Source organism: Canis lupus, chromosome 2 (genome assembly GCF_048164855.1).
Source record: "Canis lupus baileyi chromosome 2, mCanLup2.hap1, whole genome shotgun sequence".
Lineage (NCBI taxonomy): Eukaryota > Metazoa > Chordata > Mammalia > Carnivora > Canidae > Canis > Canis lupus.
In genome coordinates, this window is record NC_132839.1 from 51,603,286 (window position 1) to 51,617,870 (window position 14,585).

The window sequence follows — 14,585 nt, forward strand, 5'->3', positions numbered from 1 at the left end:
ACAGTATGCAGCCTTTTTATATGGCTTCTTTCTCTTACAAATATGCATTTATGTTTCCTTCATGTCTTTTCATGACTCGATAACTCATTTCCTTTTAGCACTGAAAAATATTCCATTGTCTGGGTGATTCACAGTTTATGTATCCATTCAGCCACTGAAGGACATGTTGGCTGCCTCTAAGTTTTGGAAATTATGAATAAAGCTGCTATAAACATCCATATACAGGTTTTGTGTGGACAGAAGTTTTCAGCTCCTTTGGGTAAACACCAAAGAGTGTGATTGCTGGATCGTATGGTAAGAGCATGCTTCATTTTGTAAGAAATCACCAAATGGCTTTCCAAAGTGATTGCACTTTTTTGCCTTCCAGCAGCACTGAATGAGGGTTCATACTGCTTCACATCCTCACCAACTTTGGGCTTTGCCAGTATCCTGAGTCCTGGATTTTGCCAGTGTCCTGGATTTTGGCCATTCATATAGATGTCTAATGACATTTCATTGTTTTGATTTGCATTTTCCTGTTGATGTACCATGTGGAACATCTTTTCATGTGCTTATTTTTGAGTTGTATGTCTGTCTTTAGTGAGGTGTCTTTAAGGTCATTGGCCCATTTTTTAATCAGGTTGTTTTCTTATTGTTGAATTTTAAGAGCTCTTTGTATATTTGGATAACAGTCTTTTCTCAGATGTGTCTTTTTCAAATATTTTCTCCGAATCTGTGGCTTGTCTTCTCCCTGTCTTTGCAGTGTCCTTCCCAAAGCAGAAATCTTAGTTTTAATGAAGTGTAACTCATCAATTATTCCTTTCATGGATCATGCCAATGGTGTTGTGTCTGAAGAGTGATCATCAAACCCAAGCTCAACTAGATTTTCTCTTACATGTCTTCTAGACACACTCACTGCTTTTGCATTACAATTTTTGCCAATTTTAGGTGAAAATGGGGTGTGGTTTTAATTTAATGTTATATTTTCTGATATAGATAAAATACTTCTATATCATTTCTTTTTAAAATAAATTTCCTGAGCATGTCTTTTGTTATTTATTTCTTTCAGCATCATGTTTCTTCCTTTCTTTTATTTATATTTAAATCTAACTTAAATTTCTTTGTTAAAGATGTTCAACCATCTCTTTGTCATGGATATTGCAAATACTCTCCCATTTACCTTTCACATTTTGTCTTGTAGTTGATTGACTAGATTTTTTTTACATGATTATGTGTATCAGTTTTTTTTCTTTGTCTCTTTTAGCTTTGATAACTTACCTACTTCAATCTAGTAACAATTTATAATTACTTGAATTCAAGTAATTCAAATAATTATCCAAATAATAATTCATTGTAAAAATGTGTTATATACTGAGGTAGATACTTTTATAATGAGTCTATTTACATATTATAATTTCTAGTTTTTGCTATTGAATAATTTTCTATTTCTAAATTGTTCACCACTTGCCCTAGTAATTATTAAATAATTTATCTTTCAACATTAGTTAGTAATATCAGTTTATTTACAGTATTTACATGTGCATGTACCTAGGTATATTTTTTGATATTATATTCTTTTCTGTTAATCTGTATGCCAGGAACATGTAGTTATTAATATGGTAGCTGTGCAACTTAAATATATAATGTCACAAGCACCACCTCATTAATATTTGTTTTAAAAATGTGCTTCACTATTTTCCCTTCCTTGTGTTTTTCACTGATGAGCCCTATAATGAGTTGTTAACCACCAAAAATGAAACCACTGGGATTTCAACTCAAACTGCATTAAAATGATAGGTTTTTTGGTCTATTGACTATTTGCCCATATTGCTTTTTCCAAATCTGATATTTTCTTTCACTTATTTAGATTTTCTTTGATGTTCACCAAGAAAGTATTGTAAGGGGATCCCTGGGTGGCGCAGCGGTTTGGCGCCTGCCTTTGGCCCCGGGGCGCGATCCTGGAGACCCGGGATCGAATCCCACATCGGGCTCCCGGTGCATGGAGCCTGCTTCTCCCTCTGCCTGTGTCTCTGCCTCTCTCTCTCTGTGACTATCATAAATAAATAAAAAATTAAAAACAAAAAAGTATTGTAGGGGTTCTTTTTGTACCCTTCCATGAAATTCCTGGGTATATCATAAACTTTTACTCTTAATATCTTAAATATTCATGTTATTCTTAAAAGAGTCTTTTCCCCATACTTTTTTAAGTGGCTGTCATCATGATATAAGAAAATTCTGATTATCTATATATTTATTTAATTTCACTGAACTCTGCAGTTATAACTAAAAGAGTTTCCATGTATTTTTCTGTTTTTCTGGATAGGTCATAGTGTCCTTTATAAATTTTGGTAATTAGCTTTATTCAGTTTTTATTCTTACCCATAATCTTGGCTAGAGTTTTGAGAACATTATTTAAGGATTGTGATTCCATGGATATCTTTGCTGTGAACCTAACTTCAAAATGAGAATTATGGTATTTGAACATTAAGTAAAATGTCTGTTTTTTTGGTTATTTTGTTTTTCTACTTGAGGGAGAAAGAGAGCAGGAGCTGGGGGGAGGGACAAAAGGAGAGGGAGAAGCAGACTCCCCACTGTGTAGGGAGCTAGACTATGTGGGGCTCATTCTCAGAACCCTGAGATCATGACCTGAATCAAAGGCAGGCATTTAACTGACTGAACCACCCAGGTGCCCCATCCATTGTTTTGATATTAATATCTGATGTCTTCTTCATAAGTTAGATTTTATCTTATTAATTTAAAACATCAGGAATGGATGATGGATTTTATCAATTTTTTGGTAGCTAGAAAAATGATTATTACTGTGAATTAATAAAGTCTTAAATTATGTTAATAGATTCTCTAATATTCATCCATCCTTAAAAATCAAAGGAAACTGCATTTGGCTATGATCTAAAATATTATTTTATCATAGATATTGATGTTATTTGTTGTGAATTGAGGAGTTCTGTGCCTGCATTTGTAAGTGAGTAAAATCTGTGCTTGGTGTATATTGTTCTATCATGTGGAACACTTTACATTTCCTAGGATTTATCCTTGAACATATACATCTTGAACATACACAAATTGCCTATAAAACTGTTTGCTTCCCATTTGTTTGAAACAAAGATATTATTTTTCCACTTCTCTTTTCCCATAGAAGAAGTATCTGTGACATTTAGATTGCCATATAGTCATATTCAAATCATTTTAAAATTCAATTTTGTTTAATTACTTGCAATTGCTCATTTCTACCCATTCTATACAATCCTGTCCCCATTATTTTTTTCTTTGTGTTGATTCATCTCACATTTTTGCTAGAGCATACCTTAAGAAAAAAGCTATGTGTGTGTGTGTGTGTGTGTGTGTGTGTGTGTGTGTGTAAAGTAAATCAGGGGTATATTTTTGGTACATTCATATATGTGAATCTCTCTCTCCTTGACACAGGAATTCCACCAGGCCTGCCTGGAGAGTTCACTACAACAGTGTGGACATACTCTACCGTTCAGTTCTGCAGGCCTCAGCCTGACTGTTCTTCTTCAGCATACACCCTGATTTTCCTGCTTTAATAGTTGTACTGGTTTCCCTTGTTCATTACCACCAACATCCTTTTTCTACCAAATCCAAAATATTCTTATTTTATGTTTAGATACTTTGGGTTGATTTCAAATTTGAACCTTTTGTCCCCTTCTGATGTGCCTGTCAGTTACTAGGAGGCAGTGGTTCCATACCACATCTTTGTTTATGTCTGGAGTGTTTGATATTCACTTCCTGATTCTGCATCTGTCTTTTCCTCTCCCCTCACACTTTTCTTCTTCATTCCCATTCACCAAATTCTGGAGGCTGTTTGTCCTCACACATTTATTGTTCTGCAGCACAGACTCTCTTCTCTATAGATAATGTGTCTTGATTTCTGTTATTTTACATTTAGGTTCATTGCTCCTGTTCCCTTATCTCTCATCAGTTTCTTTTCTTCCTATTTGTGGTATGGCCAGTTCTTGTTCTATTCGAATGTGTAATTTTTTCATTTAATTTTTCTTTTTTTTTTAAGATTTTTATTCATTCAATTTTTCATAGATGCCATTTTTCTTGAATTTTCCTGATACCTTCACAGCGACCAAGTCAGGCTTCCATTTCTGGTGGCCAGTCATTCCCCAAAGTGTGCATCTCACTGCCAGGTGATGGTTGATGGAGGCGTCCATCCCCTTGTACATTGCACAACATTTCACCCTCAGGGTTGTTAGGATTCTTTCCTCCTCTTATTTCAACTTCTAGTTCATCATGTTTTGTTTACTCATCTTTAAATCATGAGAGCTCTGTCAAGACTCATAATTGCACGATAATCCAGGCTTTGGATGTTCTTTAAACTCTTGTGTAGTCTAACTAGCTGCAGATAGTTCTTCTTTTTGAAATGACTTGATTTAGATAGTGCTTTTTCTTTAAGAATTCATGGTATTTTGGCTCTTATCTGAGAGTATAGATTTTGGAATGATTGCATTAGGGAAATTAAGAGGAAGAGGAGTGTTCATGCATCTCTGGACATGCTCTGACTTTCTCAAGATGATCACTTAGTATTTTCTGAGTAAATATATGAATTAATTGAGTTCATATTTTAGAATCCTATTGGAGAAAATTAATGACAGTTATGATATGATATACTTTCCTAAGCAATTTACTGTATAATCTCATTTAAGCATTAAATAATGCCTAACAAAATAGGCATTATTATCTCCATGTGCTGATGAACACATTGTGACTTAGAAAGACCCTGTGGCTTTCCTAAAATGGCAGAGTTGGTAAATTGTAGAGGTGGGATTTAAACCAGGCAGTCTTGTTAAAGAATCAGTACTCTTAATCACTAAGACATCCTGTCTCCCATAGATAATGATGGTGAACACATAATAAACATTCACTCTTTTCACTACAGCACTATGCATTTTGTATGCATCCCTCTTACCTTGTTTTATCTCTTAAACTGGGGGTTGGCAGACTTTCTGTAAAGAGACAGAAACTCTTTTAGGTTTTGTGGACCATATGGTCTCTTGTAACTGCTCAGCTCTGCCATGGTAGCACAAAAGTAGCCATAGACAATATGTAAATACATGGAAGTGGCTATATTTCACTAAAATTTTATTTACAAAAATAAGCAATGGACTGGATTTGTCTGACTGATCCATAGTTCGCCAACTCTTGCTTTCAACAGTTCTTTGAGATATATGTGATCATTATCAGCCCTATACAGATGAAGAAACCAGAACTCAGAAAAGCCATATAACTTGCCTTTCCTGGAGCTAGTAAGAAGATTATAGGTCGAACCAGGTAATATTTATGACTATGCATCCTTGATGTTTAATGACTACAAATACTAAGCTCATGGGCCTTTAGGATGGTCAGTGAATGGCACCTCTTCTCTCATGAATTCCAAATCAAGTAAGAAATAGAACACAGGAGCTAGTCAGGTTGAAATAAAACAGGACTGCTTTATTACTGGTAATGAATTAGAGAGCATGGCCCCACCAGAATTGAACTTCCTAACCCAGAACTATAAGGTTAGGGTCTGCCTTGCTAAGCTTATCATAGGGAGGGGCAGTGGGTGCATCTTAAGTCAGATCCTGCAGGAAGAGAATGAACACACTGGGACCACAAGATGCTCAAGCTCACTCAGCATCTCCCCTCAGACCACCAGTTTCATGTGATTCTTCCCTGTTTGCAAGAATGGATGTGGACAGAAAATGGAGTACCAGTGTCAATGGGCCAAAATGGTAACTCTGTAAATAAGGACAGTTGTTCCCCCAACGGTACCATTGTATCAAACAAAGGATAGAGGCTTAGTGCTTCAGATTGCAAATTGAACTCTATTTCTATCAATTCTAATTATTGTTACATTGAAATTCTGATAATATCGTTTTTCTCTTGTCTTCTGTTACCCAATCTGTATTCAGATTTTTTAAAAAGTAGCCCATGATATCTAATATATGAGAATTCTATAGTTGCAGGCAAAGAAATGCCCAGTGATTACAAGGAGGGAACTGTTGGAATGGGACCTAGCCTGGGATCGTTTGAGACTGTGAATTTTACGTGTTCCTTTCAAACAGTAAATGGTTCCCTGATGGGAAAAAAAAAAAAAAAAAAAAAAGAAGTAACCGGGAAGAAATGCTAATCATAGCTTGGGAAAACACACAAAACAAAAACAAAAAACACAATTCAAATATTTGAATTCAAATATTTTTGTTATGCTTTTATGCTCATTCTTTTACATAATTAAATAAAATAATTAAAAAATGAATGTTAGTGTGTCTATGAGGAAAGAGATTTAATAATATCATATATCTATCTGTAGACTGGTTTATTTTCCTCTGGAGAGGAATTTGGCAGTTTATAAGATGGTCCATAAAAACCTCCCATTTAATCATATATTTCCAACTTAAATATCCCTCAAGAAAATAAACTTAACAGAAAACAATATTTAATATGTAGATACCTATAGCAATGATACTTATATCCCCCAGTAAATTTAAACAACCCAAATTCTTAGTAGTAGTAAGAAAAAAAAAACCATTGTTGATTAATGTTCTAGAATAGTATGAAACTATGAACATAATTAGTATGTTAATGTATATATAGGATGACAATAATAGCAAACATTCATTAGAGCCTTACCATGAATCAGTTGCTGTGCAAAGCATTTTATAACTATTATGTCAATCAGATAAATAATCCTATGTGATGGATGCTATTATTAGCATCCCCTTTGCAAACAAAGAAATTAAGTTTTATGGAGGTTAAGAGGTTTGCCAAATGTCATGAATCTTAAGAGACTGCTGGCTTTTGAAGCCAATCTGTCTACCTCCTAGAGTTGGGGCCATTAAGTGTATAATCTAAATCTAATGTAACATTATTAGTTTCTTCAATTGTATACTCCTCAGAAATATGTGTTGGGTGCACGTATGCCTGTGTGTGTTTGTAAGTTTTAAAATCTGAATGACTTGAGTCATTTTGTCTCAAAAATACCCCTTGATTGTTTTAATACTATTCAGGGAAATCAGCACATGTCATCATAGGTGGAATGCACCGAAAACCATGGAGAAAAGAATTCAAAAGAGAAAGATGAAAGAGATTGCAGAGAGGAGTCAAAGTGCATTTTCTTCATATTGCATTTGCTATTTGCAAAATGTTACCACCTAATAACAACCATCGAAGCTAACCTAAAAGAAATCCTATTTTACGAGTGAATCCATGGGAGTCCAGGGAGTCTAAGTGACTCGGTAGGTGTAGTTAAGTGATTTACCTATTGCCAGTCAACACTGGGGATATCGTTCGCCTATGCCTCAGGCTCAACCAAATGAACAGCTGGTCTCTTGCCTATGAATCTATAAATACCTGAAAATAAAATAGGCTACTAGTCCCTGGAAAGGATTTCAGTCAGGAAACTTGCTCTTCCTACTCTCTATGTCAACTTCAGACTCTGCAGTCCTTGTCTTTGTTGTTAATTCTAAAAATGGAAGGCAAATAAAACCTGTGAAGTTTTCCCAAATAGGAGAGGCTGTTTTTACTTAAGAAGGCTGCAAATAGCCTGGCATGGGTAGCTTAAGTTGATTCAATAGCTTTTCATTAGTTTTTAGAGTAGTTGCTAGTTCTGTTTATTCTTGATATTGACTCTCTGTTATATAACCCCAGGACCTCCCTGTGACCCTTACAAGGATGTAGCCTGTTAGTGTTGGGGTTCAAGATCACTTCACCTGTAAGAGTTAGTTTACCAGCTATAAACTGGTAGGGGAAAAACAATCTATGGATTCAATAAAGGTGAAGGAGAGGAGGAAGGAAAAGCAGGAGGGAGGAAGGAAAGGAAGCTGCACCACAGGAGAAGAGATGAAGGTCATGATATTCAAACCTGGATATCCTTTAAAAAACAACAACAACAACAACAACAACAACAACAACAACAAAAACCTGGATATCCTTAAGTGGATAAAAAGATTCATAGAAAATTTACATTTTTGGTTCGTAAGATCTTGAGCTTAAAGAATTCTGATGCAGAAGAAAGAAGGCTGCTTTTAAGTATCTGAGACCATTTCTGTGTTTGGCCTGATTTATTTATCCTGGCCAGGTTTCCAATTCCCCTGTCATAGGAGGGGACCAAGTAAAGAAGCCTGGGCACATCCACTACACCCAAGATGAAAGAGTCTATCATGGGTTCTGCTGTCCCACAAGTTTCCACGAAGCCCCACTTTCATGCCCAGCATAGTTTTCCTTAAGGACACATGGCTTTGATTCCAAGTAGCTCAGTTCTAGGTCAGTGTATTGCTGCTGACAGCTGGCTCTGTGATTCTGGGGAGGTGGCTTATCTTGTTTATTTTCAGGTTTCTTAGCTTCCAACTTAAAGATCTTTGAATTTCTTTTAGATCTGATATCCTATGTTAATTTTCAAGGCAGTTGCCATTGAAATCCTCCCATTCCAACATGAGTAGCAAGGTTGCAAACCCAAATTCAAGACATAAAAGGCAAGGCAGTCGAATTATGCTAAGTGGCACAAAGCTGATATTTGATTGAATGAAAATTAAATTTTATCTTGATGCCTACTGGATAGATAATAAAGGGACAGAGCTTAACCATAGATGGGCATCTGAAACGAGACATAAACAATGATAAGAAAAAGAGACAGGAAAATGAAAACAAAAGAGATAAGTTCAGAAGGAGATGTTATCAATTTGGAGGGAAATTACATGGTGGGAAAGGATGTCCCACCAGCCACCCAACATCAAAGTAGAATTGGGTGCAAGACGACCCTTTAAAAGGGGGCCTTAAATATTCTTAACAGGAATCACAACATGTACTGTTTTCTGTTCTTAGAGGTAGATGCTTCAGGTGAAAGGGGTCATGACTCATTTCTGCCTGGTCACTTTAATCCCTGATACAAAGTTTGTCCAACCCAGACCTCAACTATATCCTAGGAAAGCAAAAAGTCTCTTCAGTGATGTGATAACTCATCGCAGACTTACTAATTCTGTTTGTGGTGAGAGATGAGTCTATTGGAAAATGGAGGTAATGTAGCAGGAGCCAAGATGGCCCCAGGACAGTGGGAATGGAAACTAAATTATATCCAATGTATGTACGATAACTTGGTGTTCATTATTTTGTTGTGTGGCTTAGAAACCAGGAGGCTGACTAGTTCCCCTGTGCTTAGCCAGTGTGTGACAAAATAAATACAACGAAGAGTGGGAATAGTGCTAATAGAATAGCATATGCCTGGGAATGTGATAAGGATTTGATATGCCTTATCTTAAATAAGGCAAGCCCTAGGAAACCATTAGTAGCAGTGGTAGTAGTAGTAGTAGGATGAGGAGGAGGAGGGAGAAGAGGAGGAGTGGTAGTGATCTTATAGATGAATAAATGGAGGCTTAAGATATTGTACATCTGATAAAGGCCAAGCCACTACTATGTAACTGATCCACAATTCAAACACAGGTGACTGAATCCAAATTTGTTCTTTTCTTTCTGAGATGTATTGCAATTATTATCAAAGAAACCTATAAAGCAACCTCTAACATAAAGGGAGAAAACAGGCCATGGAATTTGATCTGTATAAATCAATGTTCTTAACCAGAGAGCTGGCTCCTTTAAGTTCATTGCCAACATCATAGCATCTCCATGGTAGGGAAACATACACGTAGATAAGTCTCAACTTTCTCAACGTTTCACCCACTAAATGTTCAAAGCCATGAAGCAAAACCAGCTGTCCCATCTTTGTTGTTGTTCATATATTTAATTACATGAGGATAACCTAGAGAAAGTCAAGGAATTTCTCCTTATTCTAAACAAAGGATGTGCAATTAGTTTTCGGATCAGCCTAGATCAATGATTGAAGGTTTGCTTGGAGAAGTTTTGCCTTAGAGAAGGTTTGCCTTGAACTACATTTTGGAAAGAGGGCTTGGAGAAGTTGAATGGTCTCTGCTGCCTATCAGTGAAGCACCCACAACATAGGGGTGATTGACAGTCCAGTTTCAGCTATAGTTTAAGCACTCAGCATTAGTACAAGGGAAAACAGACACCAGGGAATTGAGCATACTCATCCAAAAAGCCATTTATGGAATCACTGATAATAATAAACAATGTTTATTGATTGCTTAGCATATGCCAAACACTATTTTAAGTTATTATTCATACCAAAATTTTAAATCTCCATGAATCGTCCTAAGAGGTAAATATTATTTTACCCTCATTTTGTAGAGATGAACCTGAGGCACAGAAAGTTTAAATAACTTGCCCAAAGTTACCTGTAAGTGATGGTGCTAAGACCAGCATGTTTAACCACTGTACCAGTTTCAACAATAGCAGTTGTTTTATAAAATCTAATATCTTATTTCCAACTGGTTCCTACTGGTATCTGTACTTGTTCACCTTATCAAGAAAACAAGATGCATGTGATAAATTCCAAATCTGAATGTCATGTAAAGGGAATGAGAGGGTTATTAAGTAATTGGAAAGGCTAGGATATAAAGGCAAAGACTCTGTGGTCAGATAACTTTCAGTAACAAAGTTAGGGGTTTTCAAGAGCACACCCAAAAGCTGCTGAGAATCTCAAAAACTTCCAGGACATGCCTTCTGTCTGCAGGGTCTGCCGGACTGCTTCCAAAGAAACTGCCCTCACCTACCTCTGTGGCCTGTGGCCATAAAGATGGTGTCTAAGTCTTGCCTGAATGCTGACGCAAAACCCTCCCTCTGCTGTCTCCACATCCTTCTACTGCCAATTCTCCCCGCCCCTTCCCCAGGAATAATGGCCTCTCCTCCTTTGCTTACAAATCTGCTAAATAGACTGGTAGAGTCTAACTCAAAACCTTGAAGAACCAGACAGAAATGATAGAATTAATACATAGCTGTACTAAGTGATAGTTCTTAGTATAATCAGGAGTGACTTCAAAAAACTGTGGCCTACAGATCGAGGAATCTATGGCTTCAAAGCAGAAGTATGACTACCATCAGAATAAAACATTAAGCTAAATTCATTTCACAAGTTCCCATGGGGGAGAATGGTGGTAATTCTTAAATATGCACTTTTTTTGTTGAGTTCCCAATGTATGCATCATGATTACAAGTCATTTTAATTTGTGTAGTTCTTCACTATTTTCAAGTGTTCTATTTCTGTTTGTAACAATTGTGTGAGAGACCATCGGTGGGAATTGGAATGCTGAGAGGGTAACAGAAGTTAGGCAGCCAGGTCCGCAAAGTCACCTTTTGGGATTTGTGACAGCTGTCTCAGATAGAGATCCTCTACATCCAGGAGGATAGTTGTTACCAACACCAACGGCAATTCAGAGTTTGAGTCTTCCCCACATCCTTCCTCTAACTTTTGTTAGCAGCAGAAATAAGTATAGGGTCAGTGACATTAAATTTCTGAAAGAGGTTAGAATTTATAAGACCAATGCAAAGAGGAACAAAACTTTTTAGTTATATTTTATACATAAATTCAGCTAAAGAAAGGTACAACTCTTGGTGTGGCAGGTAATTGATGCTTGAGGAGGGAGGTCTTCTGTGACTCATAGTGTGCTCCTTTCTTCACTGCATAAATAATGGTGTTTATAAGGAAAAAACGTGGTATTTAGACCAAGAAGGAAGAAGAGGAAGAAGAGGAGGAGGAAAGAAAGGGAGTAGGCAGAGGAGGTAGGGGAGAAGAAAAAGGAGAAGAGAATCAAACTTGCCAAGAAGGAAAAGATATCCAAGATGGTGAGGGAATTTAAATAAATATATATATATATATATATACATATATAGATATTTGTGCAATATATATATTTAAATACTACTTATTTATATAAATTTTATATTTACATATATTTAAATTCCAAAACCTTGAACTCATTTAGACTAATATACATAATATAGTAATTATATGAATATAGCAATTATATTAATATAATATGGCAGTTATATTAATATAATATAATATAATATAATATACATATTCCTTAATATACACATGTATATATGTATATTATATGTACATGTATATGTATGCATAAATATATGTATGTATATATATACTCATTTAGAATATATGCTACTCTAATAAATAAGTTCAGAGTTTCTGGATTAGCTAAATTAAAATACAATTCTGAAATTATATGCAAAGTAGATCCTCTAACTCCTATCCAAGATCTTTGAGGAGACCTGTTTGCACATCAAAGTTGGACAAATACCCTTTCACTGCTCAAAACTGAGAAAGAGATACAGTCTTTTCAATATAGACAAATGAGTGTGATGGAGATATTAGGAAAGTACAGGTTGTATTATTGAGAAAGGTTTATTAAATCTTAGAAAGTGATCTGGACATGTCTAGGAACTACCATGTATTCCTTATGAAAGAAAATGCTCAAACATTTGATTTCATTATAGCTTTATTGAGGTATAATTGATGTACAAGAACCTGAACATATTTAAAATTTGTAATTTGATGTGTTTTGGTGTATAAAAATATCTTCATGAAACCGTCACCACAACAAAAATTATAATACTCCCATCATTCCTCATACTGTCCTTGAATCCCTTTATAATCCATCCATTACTTGATGACCACTGATTTGCTTTCTGTCTCTAAAAATTAATCTGTATTTTAAAATGTTATATAAATGGAATTATACAATAGGTAATCTTTTCCCCCTTTGACTTTTTTCAGTCAGTGTAATGATTTTCAGATTTATACATGTTCTAATCTGATTTTATTTTAGTTTTATATGGTTACTGGCCAGTAGATCAAAGAAATATAGAAATCATTTACCTGGATTTCAAACTAGATATTGTTTCTTTAACAGTCTGTGATGGATCAGTCCTAACTTAAATTTTTTTTTCACTAGCTATTTCCTCTGCCCCTTATGCACTTCCTACAGATCTTGCATAGTTGGTTCCTCTTTGACATTCAAGCCTCAGTTTAAATGTCATAATCTCAGCTTAAATTTCACCACCATCTCAGCAGTATTTTCCATGACCACTTTGCCTGAAGTAGCATTCCTAGTCACTACTATACTACCATGACACCTTTAATTTAGTATTATCTGTCTCTCCCAGCTGGAATGTACAATTCGTGAGCAAAGGAACTTTATTCATCTTCTTTAAGCTGTATTCTTAGCACCTAGAACAATGCCTGAGGCATAGGAGGTAATCAATAAATAAATGAACAAATAAATCTTTTCCAAGCCTTTCGACTTATGTTTATGGGAAATATGGAGACCTATGAGCTAAATAATAGCATAATTCAAGGACATTGTTATTAGTTGAAGGAATATATTCAGAGTATGCTGATTAATGGGTATTTTTCAACCTGAATAGGAATTTATATTCATGGCTTTGCCTTAAGTCATGTCCTATTCCACAATTTTATTCATTAAAAAAAGTAGAGCACTTAGCTCTATTTATAGAAACAATGATTATTCCTTTCTGAATGATATTTGGACTGAGAAGGTGAGAGGATGATGAGGAGGAAAGGGGGAGAGAAGGAGAAGGAGAATAGAATCAAACTTGCCAAGAAGGGACAGATGTCAAAAATGAAAAAGAGAATTTAAAAGGATACATATTACTTTAAATACATATTGTAAATCTTAAAATTGGTGCTCCACAATATATTTACAGATCAAAATGATTGATAGCACTCAAACTATGAAACTAGATAAGGATAAATGCTGTTCAAAGACCACCCAACCAAGGACACACCCCCTTTGAAGAGAACACAGTTGTCCATGTGGGGGTTGTTACAGACAGTGGGCTTAATAAGGCTCAATGTGCTAAACCTGTCAAAGCAACAACACAGTGGCTTTGGTAGAAGTATAAAATTCAGAATTATATTGAGAAGTGTTTCCTTTTGCATTGCCCTTGTCAACACAAAACCTAGAGTATTATAGTTTTGAGCCTCAAAATGGAAATGAGTTCAGTGGATTGCATATACAATGATGTGAAGAGTGATATAAAAGAGTAGTGCATATAATAAATGGTAGAAGGAATGTTAACTGTCTTCAAATAGTTCCCTAACAAAAAGAAATTAAAGCTAGTGTTTGTTTGATTTGAAGCAAGGAACTAATATCTATTAATATCTGACACTACCTGGTTTGTTCAGGAGAGCTGTCTGATGGTCAGAGATTCCCAAAGATAGAATGAGGTCTCACTGACTTCAGGCACATAGAGTATTTAGAAAATGCTTTATAGGACAGACTTAAGTATGTGAATTGCTGGGGCACCTGGGTGGCTCAGTGGTTGAGCATCTGCCTTTGACTCAGGTCATGATCTCAGGGTCCTGGGATCGAGTCCTGCATCAGGGTTCCCACAGGCAGGCTGCTTCTCCCTCTGCCCATGTCTCTGCCTCTCTGTGTCTCTCATGAATAAATAAATAAAACCTTAAAAAAAAGAATGTGAATTGCTGCTTAGATGATAGCATAATTAGAATATATATCAACTCTGAGATATAAATTAAAATGTATCATTGTATGAATAAAGAAAGCCATTCATTTGTATTTAATTCTTTTGGAGTGGGATTTAGTGGGATTTATTTAACCTTTTTAAATAGCTGAAACCTTGAATTGTTCCCTAAATCCCTTATTGATACAGGTACCCCACTGTATAAATAG

At 35.6% G+C, this 14,585-nt stretch overlaps 1 protein-coding gene across 6 annotated transcripts in view; it reads left to right on the forward strand.

Annotated features, from left to right (window-relative positions):
* Positions 1–14,585, forward strand: part of AGBL1 (AGBL carboxypeptidase 1) — a 561,424-nt gene that overhangs the window by 358,748 nt on the left and 188,091 nt on the right. The window contains exons 18-19 of one of the 6 annotated variants that reach the window (XR_012017745.1): positions 5,180–5,295; positions 7,014–7,372. The exons of 4 other annotated variants lie outside the window; for them this stretch is intronic. Coding sequence is in view for 1 of the 2 variants with exons in the window: in XM_072799067.1 (XP_072655168.1) it covers positions 1,847–1,880 (34 nt within the window). In the remaining variant the exon portion in view is untranslated. Of the gene's footprint in view, positions 1–1,846; positions 1,995–5,179; positions 5,296–7,013; positions 7,373–14,585 lie in introns of those variants that run through there. One more of the 6 variants, XM_072799067.1, reaches the window with a different exon arrangement.